The 23,462-nt window shown below is 30.0% G+C and overlaps 1 protein-coding gene across 3 annotated transcripts; it reads left to right on the top strand.

Moving 5' to 3' along the window:
- The first annotated feature begins 1,631 nt into the window (after window positions 1-1,631).
- Window positions 1,632-23,396, top strand: LOC143085475 (sodium- and chloride-dependent glycine transporter 1-like). 3 transcript variants are annotated; one of them, XM_076261840.1, is made up of 15 exons: window positions 1,632-1,717; window positions 2,610-2,814; window positions 6,080-6,211; window positions 7,538-7,778; window positions 8,190-8,322; window positions 9,740-9,874; window positions 10,797-10,900; window positions 11,392-11,516; window positions 12,664-12,776; window positions 15,220-15,351; window positions 17,050-17,149; window positions 17,411-17,511; window positions 18,262-18,432; window positions 18,802-18,967; window positions 19,255-23,396. In XM_076261840.1, the coding sequence occupies exons 2-15, from the start codon at window positions 2,622-2,624 to the stop codon at window positions 19,275-19,277; spliced, it is 1,869 nt and encodes a 622-aa protein (XP_076117955.1). In that variant the 5' UTR covers window positions 1,632-1,717; window positions 2,610-2,621; the 3' UTR covers window positions 19,278-23,396. The 3 variants fall into 3 exon arrangements, with proteins under 3 accessions (XP_076117955.1, XP_076117954.1, XP_076117953.1); XM_076261839.1 differs by having other exon boundaries at window positions 1,647-1,721; XM_076261838.1 differs by lacking the exon at window positions 1,632-1,717 and having other exon boundaries at window positions 2,520-2,814.
- The last annotated feature ends 66 nt before the right edge of the window (window positions 23,397-23,462 follow it).

Raw genomic sequence — 23,462 nt, 5'->3', positions numbered from 1 at the left:
CATAATGATTTTAACAATGACCCGGATTTATTTTCTTGGTTTGTATATTTGAATTGAATTTAAGAGGTGAACATCGGTAAACTACTGTTGCTTTTTTCTTGGTCTACACACTGTAATTGATTCCAATTTGTAGGACAGGAATAACCATAGGAATGTTAATTTATTGCGTCGTATAAAAGTAGGTATGGTGCACCTAATAACAATGTTGAGAATGTATTAATTCTTCCAGACAACTGTTAAAGTGTCCCCCACTTTTATCTCACTTGTGTCATCGTTTCATGAATTCTTGTAAAAAAAATATGTAATATAATGTTGTCAATTTATGGATAAACCGCTAAAATAGTTGTCCTTTTCCATAAAACTTCTTTAAAAAATGAACGTCGATATATTGTAAATTGATTTAAACAAAAACAAGGAAAAAGGAACAAATAGTAAATAAAGTGTTCCCATTTTTAGCGCAAGAGGGTGTATTTTGTTACAAAGAAAGCTTTGTGCTATAATCTTCTTTTTGTTTATTGTTTAAATAACTTTGAATTAACGAGCAATTCTTAAAAAAGTCTGAAACAGAAATTCCAAAACGTCTGAGGTCAGCAAAGTATTACTCCAAAAGGGAATGTCAACCTAATGTTTTCTTATATTCAATATAATTTTGAAAATGATCACTTAGTTAAAATATATCATTAAAGGTGAATTAGGTTATTTGAAATTATCCTAATGTTACGTAAACTTATATGTTCTTTTTGAATAATTTGAATACTAGTATTGTTTTTATAATGTCAGTGAGATTATTTCATAATTGTCTAATCATTTTGCGGTATTCTAGCAAAACAGTTCTATGTAAATATAAAAAATGTAATGCAATAGTGCAATATCATCTCAGAAGGAGAACCGTTAGGGAAGTACGTCTTCATTCATATTACAAAAAATGTAATGCAATAGTGCAATGTCATCTCAGAAGGAGAACCGTTAGGGAAGTACGTCGTCATTCATATTACAAAAATGTAATGCAATAGTGCAATATCATCTCGGAAGGAGAACAGTTAGAGAAGTACGTCGTCATTCATAATACAAAAAATGTAATGCAATCGTGCAATATCATCTCAGAAGGAGAACCGTTAGGGATGTACGTCGTCATTCATATTACGTTGTACTATGTAAACTATATTCTTCAAACAATAATTATTAACACGCCAGGGTTCAGTGTTGCAGATGAGAATTAAGAAAGTATTTTTTTTTATTGTATTGTATTACTGTATGATAAACAGGCCATTCTTATAGCCAAAGTATAATCTGCAAGTCGTAAGTGAACATGTAATATATGTTTGACGACAGATAAATGACAGTTGTATTCCATTCGTTTTTGAGCTTTTGATTTTAACATTTGATATGGGAATTTCCGATTTGTATTTTCTTTTGAGTTCGGTATTTTTGTTATATAACTTTTTTCCGGTAGTCGTAGTTCATGGTCAGAGGGAATGTGGAAGTGATAGGAACAGTACAAACAATAGGCTGGTGCCCTTATTGTTATGACACCAATATAAAAGATCAGAAAGTCAATGTACTTAATTATTAAGAATAACAAACATCGCCAATGCATGCACAGTTGGCATTACACCAAACATGTCAAACAAAAAATAAAGCACTACACAATGTAGTTATGTATGAATTGTTGTCTTACTTGTAAGCTTTAGTGATAAGGATTTCAGCTCGAAAAGTAGTAAGTGAGTTTATACAATAATACCTAAATTAAGTAACTCTGTCTTTGATTTTACTTACTTTATGGATCGAAAATCTTTTCTTTCCAATGATTGAAATTTCATTTGTAAATTTGATTCACTCATTTGAGCAACATCGTTAAACATTTGATTTACAGTGTTAAGCCTGTTTAACACTTTCGCGGTAGTTTTCAACTTTAAAATTGCAATGATAGATATACAATTTTCAGATTGAACAAATTGCATTCCTCTAACAATTGAAGATATGTATTCAACAATTCTGTGGTCGAAATATTATGCATCGAAGAAGGTATATAAAATTATTTTTAACATGTTAATACATTCATTAAAAAAACTTAGTTTAATGTGTAGAAAGAGTAGTTTAATTTAGTTTGCCTATTTGCTAGGTCTACTATCTAGTCAAAACAAATTTCGTTTGCTACCTTTTTAAAAGTAACAAAAGTATTATTGTAAAACCTATGTTGGACAATATGTTTTCGTACTGTAAATAGGTACACAGTATTGATAGTACAGCTAACAAACAAACAAACTTATGTGTTATGCAAGTACGCACTCAAATAATCGAAATGTAATGCAAACATCATTAAGACAATCAGGGTAAGTAATACGGCCAGGTAAATACTAAATGTGTTGATGTAAATATCTTAAGTAGCGGTACTTGAACTGCATCTAATGTACCTGAATATTCTAGATAAAGCTGGTTTCTCATAAGTGTGTATAAGTATATTTCAAAGGGTCATTCAGACGCTGGTATATAAGCACATTAGAGAAAGTGTCATTTAGATTTTAGAATATATATGACAGTCATCCGAATTTGCTAAAAAAACAACTTTTGTTAGAAAAATTATCAAACTATTGTGTCTCCTTCTGTAGATTAAAACTAATATGTCAAGTAATGACAGTTTTAAAGATACCGATTCTGTAATCATGGAAAAGATGGAACAGCCACCTGTTCCTAATACAAAAGCACGTGATGGTTGGCAAGGAAGAATGGATTTTCTCCTTACATGCATCGGATATGCAGTTGGATTAGGAAATATCTGGAGATTTCCGTATCTATGTTATAAAAGTGGAGGAGGTTAGTGATTAAACCAAATAATCCAGTAATGCATTGCTTTTTTTACAACGATTTTGTATTTGATATTATTTGTAAATAATAATATTCATCATCAAATAAGTCGAATACAAGAAACGCAAAAATTTCAACTGTATCAACAATTATTTGTGTAATGAAAAGATGACATAGAAAAGCCAACTCACATGTAATATATATATAAAGTCTCTGAATGGTTGTATAATAAAAACTATAACACAAATTCCCATACGTTTCGGCCATTACGGCCTTCTTCATTGGAATAAATTACAACATTGAAACAACAATTACATTGCTTGGATACATTACGTTATAATAACTTTTATGACGTTCATTTGCCGCGTTTTTCGCTTTTTTAATATAAATATTTTTATTATCGTTCATACATTGTGTTGAGTCCTTCAGGTTCTAAAGTTTTTAATTTTTTTATCCAAAAGGCTTCTTTAGTTTTTATCTGTAAGTTTTTGTCCCAAATACTCTTTCTATGGTGGTAACTTTTAAATTTGTCATTGAATGATTCTTCTGAATGAAATGGTTGGCTACTGGATCTTCTGTTTTCTTTGTTCGTATTTTTGAAAAGTTCAATAGCATTCGTTGATATAGTGTATCACACGTTTGTCCTACATATAGAACTTTTTCACATTTTGTACAATTAATTGCATATACCACGCCTAGGGTTTTACAATTTATTTGTCCCTGAATGGTATATTCTTTGCCGGTGTTGTCACAAAATACCTTGGTATCATTTATATGTGAGCATAATGCACAATGCTTACCACATGGTCCACATCCATTAGTTTGTTTATAAAATAGTAAATTATGCTTTTTGTGCACTAAGATGTCTTTTATGTTGTTATCACGTTTAAATGCCACGATAGGCGGATCGGGGAATATTTTCTTTAGTCTTTCGGATTGATGGAGAATTTTAAGATTTTTTCTAAGAATTTAATGTACATTTGGAAGCTCTTTGGAAAAAGTAATTACTAAGGGTACCCTGTTGTTTTCTTTCTTCGGTTTGTACTGTAATAGATCTTCTCGGTTTAAATTGTCGACTTTTTTCAATTGAACTTCAGTGGACGAGTTATTGTATCCACGTTTTCTTAGGTGCGTTTTTATTTCTTCTCTTCTTGTTTTGTAATTTTCTTTTGTTGAGCAAATTCTTTTTGGATGGCTTGACGACACATGTAAGTACTGGTGGTTATCTGTTGATTTTGTATAAAGATCTGTTTTAAGTTGTCCGTTTTCTATGTGTACAAACACATCAAGGAATTCAATTTTTTCAGTTGAGTAACGCATTTCTGTTTAATTCGCGGATGCAAACTGTTTGACATTTCGTGATTTTTTTTTAGTTTATCTAAACCATGTTCCCATATCCCTGAGATGTCATCAACATATTTCCAATATGAAAATGGTTGTAAATTGCTGTTTTGAAATAAATTTTCTTCCAATTGTCCGAGGTAGGTGCAAGCATAATTCATGCCTAGATGGGAACCAATAGCTGTTCCTTCGGTTTGTAAAAAAGTGTTTTCCGTTGAAGCTAAAATTATTGTTTTCAGTGACTAAATCCATCATTTTAAGAACATCTTTAGTTGGGACTGATGTGTTAGTTCGATTTTCTAGTGCTGATTTGCATGCTTCTCGCGCTTCTTTTCTTGGTATGCTTGGATATAATTTAGTTGCATCTAAACAAAACATTATTGCGTTGTCTGGTAAAGGCTGAAATATTATTGTATGAACGATAATAAAAATATTTATATTAAAAAAGCGAAAAACGCGGCAAATGAACGTCATAAAAGTTATTATAACGTAATGTATCCAAGCAATGTAATTGTTGTTTCAATGTTGTAATTTATTCCAATGAAGAAGGCCGTAATGGCCGAAATGTATGGAAATTATATATATACGAGTCTAAATTGAAAACTACGTTCAAACCTACGATTGCGTTGGATAAAAACCGCAATTTTTATACGTGTGCATGTAAAACAAATTTCGTTGTAGAAGGTTCTAAAAACAGCACAAACAACATTTTCCAAAAGACCAAAAAAGTGAAAAAGTATATTTAAACAAAACGCATTTGACTAACAGGTCGAACAACTGATGTTCTTTAACCCTGCTGACTGCCTGCCATTGGCGATTGCCAAATAAAATTGATCACAAGATGTAACAAAATGGATCTTAATATAAATTTAATACTAAACAGAAAAAAATATATATATAGGCAGTCGCTTTTGTTTATTGCATTGAGTCAACATTCGACTTATTTAACTTGTTGGATAATCCTTTTACTTTGCGAGAAATATCAAAATATGCTTAACAGCATTGATTTAATGAATGATTTATAGTGAAATGAATTCAGCGTTCAGGTTATAATTGAATGTCGTTATCAAACAACAAATCTTTTGATAGCCAAATTTGCGGTTATGAAAAAACTCATCAATGATACCAGGCATAAAATTCGTTATTCTAGTTTCACGTGAAGTTCAAAAGTTGTGTTTGAAACAAAATAGTTCAAATCAAGTTCGAAGTTTGTGAGCAAACAAAGATTCGAAATTTGTTTTAGATACGACCATACTTTTCGAATTGAATTAAAACATGTTTAGTAAATTTCCACAAAAAAAAGCGTAACAAAATATTATTTGCTACTAGCTAGGCCTGTAATACAATCGGGTTGGACATGTCCAGCCTCAATCTAATTGTTTTAAAACCCATCAATATACAATATACTACGCTTATAATTCGTTATGCAAAAAAAGCATGTGTTTTTCCGTGTGTCTGAAGCTGGGTGTATTCCCATTCATCGTAAACGACATAAACGACTATACGTTGGATGTATATACCGTTAGATTACATTATATAAAAGAAACTGGTTGAATTCAAATAAAATTACATCTTTAAGAAAATAGTTTCTATGCTATCATAAGCATAGAGCATTCAATGTTTCATAGATAGAAATAAACGTTTATAAATCAGGACTGACTACAATAGTCTGAGAAGGAAAATTGGCTGGGATCGTTTGTATGGAACTGAACTCTCTTGATAGAATTGTATACGCCTCTGTTGACCTCAACATACTTATGTTCCAGAATTTTATGTTTTCTTCCTTTATAAGATTCACATCACATTCAAGTAAATATCTACACATTTAGATGAAGCCAGTTAACATATGCGAGTCTGAAATGAACAACAGTATAAATATATGTGTATTTTTACAATCTTTACGCTTAATACTTTTATATTCATTATTTTTCAGGCGCTTTTTTCATTCCATATATCATATTTCTACTTCTTTGTGGAGTCCCCCTTTTCTTTTTGGAAGTATCCATTGGGCAGTTTTCTAGTCTGAGCCCTGTTACTATATGGCGATTCTGTCCATTGTTTAAAGGTAAGATAGTAATATAGTGTTCTTAAAACAAATGTCTTCTGAACATTTAATCAATCTTTTGGAACCACCTACAATTAATTTACTCACTAGAGATAAGTCTACTCTGACACATATCGATATCAAATAACGTCTTGCAATGTCATGGCCATAACAAACGCAATTGGATATGACTTTGATTTTACGATAGTTATCAAAGGTACCAGGATTATAATTTAGTATGCCAGACGCGCGTTTCGTCTACAAAAGACTCATCAGTGACGTTTACCAGGCAGATGGTGTGTTTATATATCGTTTCTTTATACAGCCAAGTTAAGCGCCATTTAGTAATATGCATATTACAATTTTTTTTTACGTGAAAACACATAAAAAATACTAGGCTTTTTATTTAGTTCCCAAGCTCGCGAATGATATACATCAGAATCACTTGTTGGGCTCAAATCGAATAGTTAAAAGGCCAAGTAAAGTAAGAAGTTAAAGAACTTTAAAAGCCGAAAATTCCAAACAATTGTGACAATTAAGACGATGGCAATAATTATCAAAGGTACCAGTCTTATAATTTGATACGCCAGACACTCGTTTCGTGTACATGAGAATCATCAGTGACGCTCAGATTAAATAACTTAGAAAGCCAAAGACAACTACAAAGTTGAAGAGCATTGAGGACCCAATCATTTTTTGATTTTTTAAAATTTAAACGTGTGACAATTTTTTATGTTGTCACATTTTGACAAATGTAAGGCATGTGAGCATAGTAGCGTCGAAAGTGTAACGTTGTGCAAAAGAAAGGTGTTTAATAGGATATGTAACTGAATGAATCTTTTAATCTTTTGTTAAAAAAGAGTAAAATCACAAAAACACTGAACTCCAAGGAAAATTCAAAACGAAAAGTCCCCAATCAAATGGCAAAATCAAAAGTTCAAACACATCAAACGAATGGATAACAACTGTCATATTCCTGACATGGTACAGGCATTTTCTTATGTAGAAAATGGTGGGTTAAACCTGGTTTTAAAGCTAGCTAAACCTCTCACTTGTATGACAGTCGCATCAGATTCCATCATATTGACAACGATGTGTGAACAAAACAAACAAAAACAATAGGCAAAAATGTCACAAATAGGGATGAATAGTCTAATTCGGTAGGTCACATTCGTGAAAAGGGAACGGGATTGTAGTTACGACATACGGAACATATCCGATATCATCTGTGAAACGGATATTCCATAACGGTCAAACCATTGTATCTTTCTCTTTTTGTTAAGAATTTAATTCTATGCATTTTCATTTATATTTTCATAAATACGTTTTGTTTTGTAATTTAAACAGGTGTTGGAATGGGTATGGTTGTAGTTTCAGCAATTGTTTGTATCTATTATAATGTGATAGTTGCCTGGACGATTTATTATTTATTCATGTCATTTAAAAATGTACTACCATGGAGTCATTGTTACAATTCCTGGAACGATGAAAGATGCGTTGATGGGCTTGAAGAAGTATTAAATATCACATCATTGAATATAACGAGTGCCAATCATACAAAAATGACAGCCAGTGAACAGTTTTGGGAGTAAGTTTATCTGTTTTTAAAAGACACAATTAATTTTCTTGTCTCCTTTAAACGGATCTATAAGGGTTTTTTTATTATTCAAGACAGACTTAAATTACAATATTCCCTGGAGAAAGTTTCAACCTATCTTCGTTTCATAGCAAATTTTTTGTTTTAATCGATTACTTTCTCAATTTTTAAAAATTCAATTCTAATAAGATTTTCTAAAATGGAGAGGAAAAATACCAAAGGGACATTCAAATTAATATGTCTGACAACGCTATGGTTAAAAGAAGAAAAAGACCAACACACTAACCAATAAAGAAAACTAAAGACTGAACAACACGAACCAAATTTTAATACTTATCAATTTTAAGATACAACAATAAGCTATTTAGGTAATAACTCATGTGTAAACTATATGTTTTATAGGAATCACGTACTTGCTATTACTGATGGTATTGAAGACAGTGGACGTTTAAGATGGCAGCTCTTTATTTGTTTGTCTCTAGCATGGTTATGTGTGTTCCTATGCCTGTTCAAGGGTGTAAAAGTTCTTGGAAAGGTGAGAAATAAATTTATTTTACGAATGAAAAGATTATTGATCTCCTTTTAGTTTGCATATGGAGAATATGATAATGTTCTTCCGCATAAACAAATTTACATATAAAAGTTCTTAACGACAATGTGCAAAATATACAAATTATTATCTTTTCCATATAGATTAATAAAATGTATATTATTATGTATGACTTCATTACTTTTCAGTGAGGTACATTTCTTTCCCTCGTGGAACAATAAATATGTAGTAGATTATCATAGTTTTGACAGCTTAACTTATTATTTCGTCAACTGTCACGTAATCTGTTATGTTTACAATTGTATCTGAACATCAATTGACAGGAAATGATGCATCAGAAAGGTGCTTTGTAGTATCTTGATCATAATGTCATAAAAACACCACTATGTTAGTAAGACCACAAACATGCCAGTAGTATAAGATATGAGATGGTAGGAAAAATGATAGTCGTGTTGTTTTCATAAATGCAACAAGATATATGAGTCTTTCTAAAAATTAATTCAATATAGCATCAAGAGAAATTTTTTTTTTACATAGGTGCTTAGTATGATATTGTCAACAAACGCCCAGATGTGTTCAATTTCATACTTTCGGGATAATTCAAAGAAAGTAAAAACGAATGTTATTCCGAATTTCCGAGAAAAAACAACAGCATTCTTTTCAGAAAGAAAATGATTGATGAACATACCTAGACTGCTTCACACAGTTTAATATTTAATATGTTGATAACAATATAGCATAAGTCTCGGTTATATATTGTTAGCTAAGGAAACTGCTAATGTCGATGTTAAGTTACTATGTTGTTCCTGCTGTGAAGTCATACATTTTTCTCAATGCATAGCCTTATTCTTGGAAATTAGCCTTTTACTCCATTCATGAAGACGTCATTGCAACTGTCAAAAAAGGACAGCAATTAAAGTTCAGTTTCTTTGGAGGATTTATCATTTCCCAGTTTATTTTTAGATGTATGACGACTCCCAACTCATACATATCTTTTCCTTTTTTTTATTTTGAGCGAAAAGAAAAAGAAAGACCTTTGTCGTCTTTTTATGAGATTATAATAGATCTTATTTATTTATATTAACTTTTTTGGAATTTTTATCTTTGGAGCGCTTCATTTTGAAGACTTGAATATTCATAGTTCTAAGCGATAATATGTGTTAAATATGTTGACAATGATATAAAGTGTGCCTTTCATAAAATATTTACTTGCTTGTAGATTGAAAAGACACACCAAAATATTTAAATGTCTTCCAAACCTTACAAAACACTATGTTCTGATTTGTTAAATTATCTTCCAAGCCGTCTCTTTGAATAGATATTGATGTTCTGATAAAGATGTATCACGCTTTAACATTATTTATACTTGAAACTGAAGTTGATAAGTTCTTTTTTTAAACAGGTGATGCATTTTGCTGCTCCTTTTCCATATCTTGTTCTAATAGCACTATTAATTAGAGGCATACAGCTACCGGGAGCTGTAGAAGGCATCAAGTTTTACATTATTCCTAGATGGGAGAAATTAGCAGATTATCAAGTAAGTTTTCATGTGTTATTTTCATGTAGCAACAACAGTTTAGTTATTTTAAATGAGAGGTTTGCGATTTTATAACGTGGCCTGTCTTCCTTAGATTATAGTATTTTACTTTTATTAAGCCCAATGTGAAAAATACAATGGAATGCTAACTTAAGTTGTAAATTAAAGGTATGTTTTAACATAAAACATAAAACATAAAACTATCTTGTCTGAAGGAGGTATACATCGAATTTTGTAAAAAAAAATCCCTGAAATTTAAAGTACTAAGATGATTGATTTCTCGATTGATAACATATTGTTGAACTCATCAGTACCATCGAAAAGAAAATGAAGGATACAAAAAATACAGTTCAGTCTTAATCATATCGTGAATAACATCAATTTTGGTCGGTTGAGAAAAAAACATTACTACAAAAGAGATAATTCAGGTTCCTAATTGTTAACTTGCCATTTGTATGTTGTCACATTCCGGCAGCACCTTGATATGAAGTATGTATTTCCAATTAGATACCATATTAAAGGGTTTTCGTTTCCCTTAATGATTTCCAAACAAGCCAGTTACTTCTTTCAAGGATACTTTAAAACCTTGAGTTTCAAGTTGTGAAGTTGTGAAAATTTTGCAGACACCAAACAAACATTAAAAACATAAATTGTTTGAAAATTGAGCGTTATTTTGTTGTTTTTGTTTTGTATGTAGACTAAAAGTGGTACTGTATGTATAGTATTTGACTAGGTATATCCTGATGGCGATGTCTATGTTTGTTGTATGTTGATCTCTTCATAGCTTTTGATTTTGTTTTGTGTGATCAGTAGTATAGCGTGAATGTTAGATTTAATATGCAATCAAATGCATTACAAAATATTACTTTTAACAGAACTGTCCACATAAACTAATTTTGATTATTTTGTTTTATATAATTAGGTATGGGGAGATGCTGCCTTACAAATATTTTACTCTGTTGGAATGGCATGGGGTGGTCTGATTACAATGGCCAGTTACAATAATTTCCATAATAATGCGTACAGGTAAACATCAATGGGCATTATAGGATGTCGGTCAAATATTCAAATCAATTAAGCATCACATAGTTTTTGTCACGCCTCAAACTGTTTTTTTTTCCTTTTGTTCAAGATCAAAATTCCAAATAACCTTTACGGTCATTTACACATTAAGTCTCATAATGATGATTTATTTACATATAACCTATGGTATGTTATATTTAAATCGTACAGCAAAACATGCTGCAACATGTTGTTTGTTTTTTCGTAATACAATGTGTGTCATGACCATTCAAAATTAATTCCATATATTTGCACTATAATTCATATTCCTATGGTGCATTGAAAAACCTTATTGGATACTCACATATTGTTGCTGTAACAATTAGTTCCTCTAAATTAAAAAAAAATATCCAAAATCTGTTTCATTGATAGCATTTGATTTCATCAGCTTAAGATCCCATAGTTTGTATATGTGAGCCTAATATATTTTGTATTTCATTTCTATATGTTTTCAGAGACGCTATGATAGTTCCCATTATCAATTGTGGCACTAGCATATTTGCAGGATTTGTGATTTTCTCTGTTTTGGGATTTATGGCACATACCGCGGGTACAACTGTAGACGAAGTTGTTAAACAAGGTATTTAATATATATTTAAAATTTTCAATACTATCCAGTTTAATTTCTGTATATTTGTTTTTAAGAGTATTTTGGGTTATATGCCAAAAATGGTTCTCTTACAAAAAAAAACCGCACTAAATAATTAAGGCTCTTTAACCATAATAAACTCCCATTCAGATTATTATGTAATAGCCTAGTTGATGGTAGTATGTAAATTTATGAAACTGTGGTCACTAAACTAATCATAAGAAACAAAACGGAGGGAATCGCATGACATCCAAAAATCAGCGAAACCGAATGCGTAGACAAGGACTCCTGTAATACATGAATCACTTGCCATATTGAGTTTTCTCGTTTGAATTGTTTTACATTGTCAATTCGGGATCTTTTATAGCTGACTATGCGGTATGGGCTTTGCTCATTGTTGAAGGTCGTACGGTGACCTATAGTTGTTAATTTCTGTGGAGAGTCTCATTGTCAGTCATACCACATCTTCTTTTTATATCGTAGTAAGAGTATCTTCACACGATTTATACAATTCATTTTTTCAAATATTTCCGTTGATATATTTAAAAATTGTAAAGGAATCTAAGTTTCAACATCCTAAAATAAGTTGACCACAGATGGTTTTATCTAAATATTCAGATACATTCTTGTATTTGAGCTCCCGTAGTATTAGTTCAATAAAGGCAACTGTTGTATACCACTGTTCAACTCATACATCAATGGACAAAAAACAAAATCGGGGTAACAAACTAACGCATTAAATATAAGAGGAGAACAACGTCACAACATTAAAATGTAACACACACAGAAACGGACTAAGCATTAGACAAAATCCTATGAGAATAAGAAATATAACATCAAAACCAAATACATACCTTGGCTTTCATTTTATTTGTTTTAGGCTTTTTTGTCGACGTCGAATATAGAAAATAACTTCGGACGCACCAAAATCATAAAGAATTATTTGCATTCATGTTATTTACAATATCGTATTTGATATGAATGTTAACTTTCTCGAATAACCTTCAATTTTACCATCCTCAACAAGGCTTTCCCATACTTTAGGGCCAAGATCTTTTTAGTTAAATTGTGTACATTAACATCTTTTTAACATTATCATTTTACAGTAATTCTTTAATTTTTTGTTATTGTTTTTTAGGTCCTGGTCTTGCATTTGTTGCTTATCCTGAGGCTGTTGCTAAACTACCTTTCTCGCCACTCTGGGCAGTTTTGTTCTTTCTTATGCTATTCACCATAGGATTAGATAGCCAGGTAAGATTTGAATTTTAATTTTACGATAATCTCAAATTCCCAAATCATATACGATAGAAATGATGGGAAATATTGATGAATGTTGTATGAATCTTTAATTTATATAACATAAAAAAAACATCTTTGGTGTTATTTCCATGCTACAAATTCCGATTCTTTTGAGAAAGTCAAATTTTCATAGTGCTTTAAATAATGAAATCATTAAATTGCTATAAGTTACAAAAGTGTTTCCAACGTGTAAAACAATAAACCAATATGTGCATTTTTGAGTTGCGTCCCCCCAAAATGTAATTTTGACATTTTTTAATAGAAATACTATGCAGGCCAGTAATCACCACTTCTCTGATGACTTGAAATAACATTGATATAATTATATTTATGAATCCTTTGAATTATTCGAAATACAATGGATTTTCTAACTCAACAGTAGATTATTTGGCAAATCTGTTCTCCAATTACAAGGAAATCTACTGTTGGTTTTTATATGATTCAGCAAACGAAAAATTCTTGATCGGGTCACATTATATACATGCCAAAAATTGCGCTAAGGTATTTTTTTTGGGTAAGGGTGTGCAAAAAAACATGAGTTGGCTAGTGCTGAGAATCTTCCGTTTTTATAAGCATTGGCTGTCGTTTGTGTCCTCACACTATTACTGTCTTGTTTAAAAGGATGAGTTATTAATCCAGATTTGTATGTATGAAAAGAGCCGAAAAAGAAATCCTTTTCATTGCGGTAAATCTTATATTTTTATGAACAAAATAATACGATGTTTTGACTGTCATACATGTTTCAACTTTCCGTCAAGACAAACTACTATCAATACGTTTACACATGAATTAAGAAAGTGGAAATCTAAAAATAGTTCTGAATAAATCAAACATACTTTTTTCATGATATTGTTCATATTTAGCTAGCTGAACCTGCCTTTGCCAATTGGAAAATAACAATATGCTTGTAACATTCATGCATGTGATCCTGTACAATATGCTCGTTATTGTATGCAGATGTTGAAAAATGCATTTATTCTTATCTTTAATACTACCGAGAATTGTCAATGATTTAAATCCTTCTTCGCTTCGTATGCTTATCTGTACATTTGAAAAATCATACAAGGTAGGCGCTAAAATCAATAAAAATCTGACCTGAAAATATTTTCGTTTTTGATGGACATTTGAATAACTGTATTTATAAACGAATAACTTTATTATTTTGTGCCAGTTTGAAAATTCTCGCAAAAGCACAAATTCGTCTGCCGTTGAGATTTTAAGAAAGCATCAGTAAAAGAAATAACCACTGTATATATCTAATAACACCAGAGTTCTTTTTAATAACCATCTTAGAATAGTTAATGTTTTTAAAAGGTTTTATTAACTTGCAGATTTGTCACTGTTAGGTGAAAAAAATAAGAAAAAAAAATCCTCAAAATTGCTTAATATTTAAATTGGTTAAACGGTTTAAAATAGAAATACGACATTTTTCATTTTCTCTTTTTCATTATTTTAATTTGATTTTTTAATTTTTTCTTTTATCCTTTTTAAACTCAGATTAAACCTTAGAAACCTATATGTTGAAATGTTTTCTTCTTAATGGTTATGAGGATATAAATCCGGAATGATATTGATCATGTTCTTAATTCTCCAAAGACAGGTGAAGCAGACTCATCTATGGTACGTTGACTGACGACAGGCAACAACGTCTCAAAAGTTTTTTTTTTATTGTTGTGATGAGGTATTAAAATGAACAACTAAATTTCTACTAAAAATAAAGGTCTGGAAAATTGAAAATTTATACACTAGAATTTGTCTCTGTCATTTATCAACGTCATTCGGACAATTGTTGAATTATTTGCTTTTAATACAAACAATTTTCAAGTCCTTACATAATACACATATTAGATTTAGAATCTTGATGTTATTTCATACATTTTTCTATACTGTCAAAAACTCATCAAAGATACATATCATTCTTTGGTCAATGTTATACAGAATGTGGTTTGCAATACACTATTTCTGTTTAAAGAATTATACTATGAAAACTTGTCCTGTCTATTTTATATTCCTCTTTCATTTTTAGATAAATTAACTTTTTTCTCTCGGTTGTTGTGTAACATACATCAATAATGTAATGGACATTAAGCCTAGTTTTCAGGAACTTGTACCACCACCCTCCATTAACAGTCTTTTTTATTTTACTGACATAATCCAATCATTCATTTATATATGTATATGTATATATACCATGTTTTTAATATGTAATCAAGATTTAAAACTTATTCAGAGCTTTAGCATTATATTCTTTCCTTTTTATCTGTAGAATTAAGCATTCGACTTAAACAGTTTATATATCTTTTCTGGTTAAATTTATATCAAACTGATCATCTGCATATTGTTAGAAATTTGTAATTTCTGTTTTCAAGCATAGGTAATTAATTTCTACTTTTAGTTTGGAATGTTTGAGACTGGCATAAGTTCATTTATTGACGAATATCCAAGCTTACTTAGAAGTAAGCGAGTACTTCTTGCTGCGGTTGGGTGTTTCGTTGAGTTTCTTCTTGGATTACCATGTATTACACAGGTAATTTGACACGTGAGCTGCGCCGGATAGAAACTACCCTAATGCAAATGAATATCAAAACATCTGTTCACTTATTTCGGGTTAAGGAAAACCTGTGCGGAAAGTCTGTAAATGTTTGAAATTTGAGTTGTAATAAGAACCATACGAAAAACAAAAGTCATCTTTTATTTCCTATTTGATTGTTCCAAACTCAATCAAAGACTTATACGTGAACATATATATTTGCACTTGCATAATGTCGAATTCCATCTGACGCATCTCAGATTTCAACACATGGTTAAATCAATTCAATTTAATTTTTGATTAATTACGAGTTAAAATATATTATTGATAAAACTTGATATTCCTGTTTATGAATTAATTTCTTGTGTCACGTAATTATGTAGAAATTATAATAAATGTTTATGTAGGGGCCATCGAATTGAAAGATGCCATCAATATAGTCACCAAACTTTTGACCTCGTATGTTTTGCGGAACAAGATGATAAGGAGGGGAGCATAGTTAGTACCCATAGAAATATCAATTGTTTCTAATACTTTTATCATATATCATGTTGACTGGAATAGATTACTTTAAAATAACAATATTTTGTAAATAAAGGCAACAGTAGTATACCACTGTTCAAAACTCATAAATCTATGGACAAAAAACAAAATCGGGGTAACAAACTAAAACTGAGGGGAACGCATTAAATATTAGAGGAGAACAGCAACACAACATTAAAATGTAGCACACACAGCAACGGAATAAGCATTAGACAAAAATCCGATGAGAATAACCAAAATAACATCAAAACCAAATACATGAATTTGGGATAGAAAAGTACCGTGACACGTCTTATAGTAAGGTAGCACTCCACAGTTAGAAAATCAAATTAAAAATGAGCCACAAAATGTTTTATCATCTCCTAGTCTTGGATTTCTAATACATTAACCTAACTGTTTGTGTTGTACATGTGCATATGTATGTAATCAGTATATTCCACAGATTTGATTTTCAAAAGTTAAAAGAGTGAAAATTAATTCCTTTTATATATATCCATGGCAACATTCTGCATTTATTTACCATAAAATATTGCAAAAAATGGGGTTGGACATGTCACATATCTCCTCAAAATTTGGATCAAACTAGAAGTTCAATGCCTTTGAGTTATACCTTTTTAGAAACTGTTTTCATAAAATCTTCCTAATGATAATTTTTTCGTAAAATCCAATCACAAAGTTCGTGCAATAAAATGTTGGAAAAAAAACATTACAATAATTGCCGGACCAATGTATGGTAGGGACATGCAAATACGGACTGTCATACAGAAAACAGCCTATATTACATACATTACATAATCTTGATGTTCATATAAACCAGATACAAAGGCTATTTTAATACTCAGCTATCCAAAAATGAATTTAATTGCACACTAGCTCTCATATTTGAAAAATCCACAGGGGCCATAATGCGAAACTACACACCTAACTGTGGAGTGATACATAATGTGAATTCACACTCAAATATAGGAGAAAACAAACGACACAACGGAAACACAACGTAAAAATATTACACACACAGAAACGAACTATGATATAACAATGGCCATTTTTCTGACTTGATACAGGACATTTTTAAAGAAAAAAATGGTGAGTTGAACCTGGTTTTGTGGTAGTCTGATAACTGCTAAATTAGCGTATGTTTATATATTCCAGGGAGGAATATATGTTCTACAGATTATGGACTGGTATTGTGCAAGTTTCTCTCTGATGATGATTTCACTTTTAGAATGTGTTGTTATTGCATGGATTTATGGTAAGCGTACATTATTTATTCATATATCAGCCGAAAACATTCGGTGGTTACATTTTTTTTATTACTTTAATGTTAATAATCAAAAGTGTGAAGCTTATATATTCAGAAATGAATAAGTGTTAAATCATAAATGTTATAGCATCCTCTGTAATAAAATTAACGGTACCAATTTTCTTGCACCAGATGCGCTGTAAAGTGCTTACATTAAAAAAAAGTAGAAATAAATTATTTTAATTGAAATTTTTCTTCATATCAATTTAGGAACAGAAAGGTTTTACAAAGACATTGAATTGATGATTGGATATAAGCCACATGCAATCTGGCATTATATGTGGAGATATGTTACACCAGCTGTTATTTTTGTAAGTTAAGGGTTTCTTTTATTATTTGTAATTTTATTAAAACTATATAGACATAACCAACAAGGTCATTTCTTGAAATTAATATTTACTGCCACACTATACTTGAAAAAGATAAAGCATATTTTGAATGTGCATGACCATTCATATATTATATATTAAACCACGCCAAAGACATGTTAATTAAAAACACATAGCAGTGAATGTAATCCAGACGGTCAATAACTAGAATGCCATTATTTTTGGTTAAATTTGTAGACTGTGATTAGTGAAGTCTACCAAGTTCTGCTAGAACTGATGGGAAAGAAGGCTTTTTATTTCCAATGCTTTAAACATCTACCTTGAGTTATACAATTTTTTTAAAATCATTCATATAAATATGTTTATTTTGAACATACTATTACTTCATTATTATTTATCAAAATAGGTTTGTCATATATCAACACTTTTTAATTGATTGGCATCACATAAACAATATTTAGAAGAAAATCACCAAAGATAACAGGCTAATGAATTGGACACCAGTCGCGAGTAGTTTCTTCTACATAAGGCTCATCAGTGACGATTGCGTCAAAAATTTCAAAGTCCTCATAAAGTAGACGAGCATTGAGGATCATAATATACAAACGGCATTGTACAGTTATACAAAACCTTTTGACACATATTTTCATATCACCCAGTTTTAATATATATGGGTACATAAAAACTGCAGTAAGCTGTATTTGATATTCATTTTTTTTTATTATCATATAGGGAATATGGCTTTTTAGTATAATAACATTAGGTCCAGTGACTTATGACGGAAAAAGTTATCCGACTTGGGCGATAGTGTTGGGATGGATATTAGGAATGGTTTCACTTGTCCCAATTCCTCTCATGATGATTATTCAAATCATTAACACTGATGGGGATACCATAGTTGAAGTAAGCTTTTTAGAACACATTAAAACATTCATACAATAGTATATAATTGTGTCATTTTATTGTTGTAAAGAGATTGCTATTTAGTTATCGGTTTGTTATTTTCTTTTTTGAGATTGCAAGCCAAAAAGTTGAAACCAATGTCAGTTAGACAGTTTCCACTTCAGTTAAATATTCTGGTTGTGTAAATGTTAACCAATAGCTATTTCACTTATCCAAGTGTGTAGCATATTATTTATAACTTACATCTGTATTTGTTAAAACAAACGAATAAAAAAAAACCAGAAAAGTCACAATTTAATTATATTTATCTAAACGCGCAGATATTCATAGTTTTAAGAGAAATTCTTAATCAAAACTATGTTTTTTTAGAGAGTCAAGAAATTGACAGTACCAGCAAAAAATTGGGGCCCAAGTAAGGAAGAGGATAGAGAAAGATACGTACAGTCATTGTCAATTGATGAATCCACATTTTCTAACATGAACGGCGGTCCAGTAGATTGTGAAGTAGCCTTATTACAACATAAACAAAAAATTGGTAATTATATATTCAAATAGTACCTCACAAAGAAATGTTAAATAAATATGTATCAGTAAATTTTAGCTTGTTGTTACTTACAACTTGGAATTTGATAATATAAATATTGCTGATCAATTCATTAGATATAACTATATATATAGTGTAATAATAGAAATATGTGTCCACTTCGACTTCGATGATTTTTTGTTGTTAATTTCTTTGGTTCAGTCACATGCAATAAAGTGTTGAGCAAGCCTCACTTTTTTTATGTTAAATATCTACATGGTCTTTTTTCTCTTTTTCAGAAATGAATGGTATATCGTTATAGAAGATAATGAGAAATACGTAGACATTCCAAAGAAGTTATTGCAAGGTTAAGAAATTAATGATTTGATGGATTAGACGATGTTTGACTTTAAGACTGTTTCCACGAATGAATGAAGTAAATGTACTATTGTGTTGTTTTTGACTTATTGTTTATTGTTACAACAGTATGACATTTAGTTTCATATCCTTTCCAAATCTCATTAGCTGGATTTGGCAAAACTTTTAGGAATTTTGGTCCTCAATGCTCTTCAGCTTCGTACTTTATTTGGCTTTTTAAACTTTTTTGGATTCGAGCGTCACTGATGAGTCTTTTGTAGACGAAACGCGCGTCTGGCGTATATACAAAAATTAGTCCTGGTATCTATGATTAGTTTATTTACTTTAAAAAACTGTCAAATTAGTAAAATCGCATGTAAGATTTTTTTCTGAAAAGGGTTAGTTCTGAATCATAATGACGAATGTATATCATTTAAATAATTAACTACTGTACAAGACCCTCATGGTAAGTCAAGGTCGTTAAAAAAAGTCTAGAAGAATTATAGAATTAACTAACAATAGATGAATTTTGTTTTGTGAAATATTGAACTGTTTTAACAACTATACTTTATCATGACAATCATTAACTAGCATTATATTTCAACTGCTTTAATCATTAGAGGTTGCTAAGGAGGGTCAAGGTTGATATTGAAAATTTATGTAATTTTGATCAATTATTCCTGTCATAAATGAACGAATTGTATATCATTTATATGCATAGTTTTCTACTTTTTTTTGTTTTGCTTCCATTAGTTCAATGTCTTAACGAATGTGATGACAATCTTTTTTTACTTCTTGGTGCAACAATCTTTTCACAACACTCATCTTTTGAGAAAGAATGTACACCAATGGCCTTAATTAGTCTGCATTTAAAGCATTACAAAATCATGAACGATTTGCAATATAATCATTGATAGATATGCGCAAGTTTTTAACTGTATTACCTTCAAGTTGTAAGAATAGATATCAAGATTCTAAAATACAAAACTGGCATGTTTAAATAATCTAAACAATATTTGTTTGCGAGTGGAATATGATGCTGATCTGGTACACTTTTTATTTGTTCATATAGACACATACTATGGTAAACTATTTAGTAAGAGCTTTTGAAGGGTTTAGTTTGCCTTTCCAAAAACTCCTTAGAATTTAGAATTTTCACAACTTTTGATCTTTAGGAGAAACTTTGATATTTCATAAAAAATTGCAATGATCAGTAAAAAAAAACACCAAATAAGGCATTATATAGAAATCCAAACTAACAATTGCTCAAATATGTCTCGCATCTTATTGATTGTGTTTTAAAATGAAATTCAACTCAAAGTTATGAGAAATATACAATTGCATTGTAATTAAGGAACTTTTATTTATTAAATATAAATGTTTCTGTCAATAAAATATATCAAATATGTATTTTCATGTATTTTTTTTAAATTGTAATCAGACAATCAATTCTCTTAGACTTCAGTATTTATTAATTATATAAATAATGGACAATAAACAGTCACACTCAATGTTATTTTTGTCCTAGCAAAATGATTGTTTGTTCAATTATGCATATTAATTTCTTTATATTATACATTTGAACCTTTTTTTTTACTTTTCAAAAATTGTTATGGTGTAAACAAGTAGCACCAGGACAATTGTACATGAAAATATTCAGCAGTATAAATATACACATATGTTTTATGAATTTGCATTACACACCACCTGCTATCAGTATTTTATTTATACTCTCTCAAAATGAAATTCCATTAAAGACGTAACTCAAAAAATAAAAATGTTTTATTAAAATTCATATGAAAAGGGTTCATTGGCATATTTAACTCTATAACACGTATATTGACAACGACTTATTCATTGTTAATTTAATAGTGAAGGCAATTCAATTAATCCCTATTAGAATGCGTTAATACGTACTTGCATTACTTATATACATTTATCTATTAACTTAAGGTGAGTTTGCATTTTATGTAAATAATAGTGAGTAACTTTAATAATATGACTGGCATTTGTTAAAAATTAATTGAAAGGATAAGTTCTGCCATATTTTTTTGATATCTAGTAACAGAGAATGCGAATAACATAGTTGACCTGCAAGATGATATTTCTAAAAACTATTTTGTCAGCAGAATCATATAAATAGCAGTCGTCAACAATAGAAACTCTTCAATTATATGTTTTAATAGTTACTACTAGATAATTTTGATAAAGGGTAATTAAACAAAAGTGAAAATTAAGTGACAAGTTATGTTTATATTATTCTAGTCTAAATAAAATCTCGGGAACAAAAAGGACAATTTGCAAGCAAAGTGATGCCACTACTGTCTCATATGAAAAATTCCTACATCAATATGTATTTATATTATTGCTTAACTTTTTTAAAGATTGAGTAGTTACATCTGGTGATAGGTGTCTCCTTAGGAATCATACTACATCTTCTATTTTATTGTTTACAGAAGTGAAAACAGAAAAGAAATGAGCATTCGTTGATCATTATTTAATGAATGACTATTATCTATTTTGAATTTATTGAACCATAAAACTAATTTTTGACTCTTCACATTGAATAATCCGCGAAGCGGATTATGTAAAATGTGAAGAGTCAAAAATTAGTTTTATGGTTCAATAAAATCAAAATAAATTATTGCCATTCATTATAAATAAATTTCTATCAAAACTAAGGCTCAAAGAACTGTTTATATTATTTATATTAACAGTAACAACGTACACACATGGTGGCGTATGAATACACAACGTCAAAGTGGGCGTGTCGCCATCAAAATTGACAACATTGAAAATAAAACTAATAATTTTAACCAATCAGAAGACAGTAAAAACACACAATTTATTTATTCTAATATAACTCAAAGTCCCCAAAGGGGGGGGGATATGGAAATCGTCTAGCAAGTTCACATGCCTTTCATATTGGTGTACTATTAATTTGGTCAGGTTTTTTTTACGGTAGACTGGGGTACAAGATTAAAGTCGATAGAATCTTTTTACTGTTTGAAAAAAATTTAGTTTATATCATGTTTTGAACAGAAAAGGTATGATTCAAGGGGCTTTTTGTGTGATAGAAACAAACCAAAAGCTATGAAATTTTAATATAAAATATGAGAAGATAGTATGTGTAATGTGCTTTCAGAAAATTTAAAAAAAAAATAGTTTAACGGCTTCATTTTCTTGTTTTGAAACAAAATAATAAATTTAGAACACATTCATTTATAAAAGTTACATTTTCTGGGTACCTCCCATTATATGGGTAACTCCGAATCTTTGTTTTAAATCAAGTAAAGACAATCTGTATTCGTAAAATCTTAAAAGTTATGAAAATAAAGTAGAACACACAATTTTTGTTAGATAGACGAAATATTAAAAATATATTATAATTCTCTCTAAATTTGCACATTTCATTAAAGATCTAGACTGATTGTTTTATGCTATTTTACCTTCCAAGAATACACCTGATCTACTTGGTGCAGAAAAATTGATACCCTTTATTGTATTACCAGTATTATCGAGGTTTTTTAATTTGATTTATTCTACCTCTTTAAAATATTTATCACAAGGATCTTTTTTTTTTTATAGACTTAATTTTGTCAAGTCTAAGGTATATCTCAACAAATCCAAATACTTATCTATCTTAAAGATACGTCCATGTTAGAATATGGATTAAGATACTTTATGTTACAGGGCTAGTTGGAAAGTTATTATTTCTTTTAGAAAACACATTTTTTTAGTAGAAAACACAAACTTCATCTGCATCATTCACTTGCCAAATCGTTACAAATTGCATATTAATGATAACTGTTGTATCAAAAACAATGTAAGATGTTATTATTTCTTAATCACTTTGAACGTGTATATTTGACATTATGTTAACAATATATGAATAAAAAGGAAACACACATATAACATTTAAATATATGTCCTCAATTGTTTGTATATATACTTAAGTAGTATGTTTACTATTTTTCGGCCTGTGAAAATTCCCGTTGAAAGCCTCATATCATTGTTTGCATATTGAAGGTATAACTATGTATTTTATATGATGTCAAATACAAATAAACATCTAAAAATAAAAGCTGTGCCGTATGTAATTGTTTCTGTTTAAATGAGTAGAAAGTAGAATAACAAAAATACAAAGAAA

Source organism: Mytilus galloprovincialis, chromosome 8, assembly GCF_965363235.1.
Source record: "Mytilus galloprovincialis chromosome 8, xbMytGall1.hap1.1, whole genome shotgun sequence".
Classification (NCBI taxonomy): Eukaryota; Metazoa; Mollusca; class Bivalvia; order Mytilida; family Mytilidae; genus Mytilus; species Mytilus galloprovincialis.
The sequence above is the reverse complement of the archived record's forward strand: the minus strand, read 5'-3'. Positions and strand labels throughout refer to the sequence as shown.

Excerpts from the sequence above, each read along its gene's own strand:
- LOC143085475 (XM_076261840.1), top strand. The coding sequence starts at position 2,622 with ATGTCAAGTAATGACAGTTTTAAAGATACCGATTCTGTAATCATGGAA. Across the intron at positions 9,875-10,796 it reads AGAAATTAGCAGATTATCAA|GTATGGGGAGATGCTGCCTT; the intron begins GTAAGTTTTCAT and ends TTATATAATTAG. Across the intron at positions 11,517-12,663 it reads AGACGAAGTTGTTAAACAAG|GTCCTGGTCTTGCATTTGTT; the intron begins GTATTTAATATA and ends ATTGTTTTTTAG.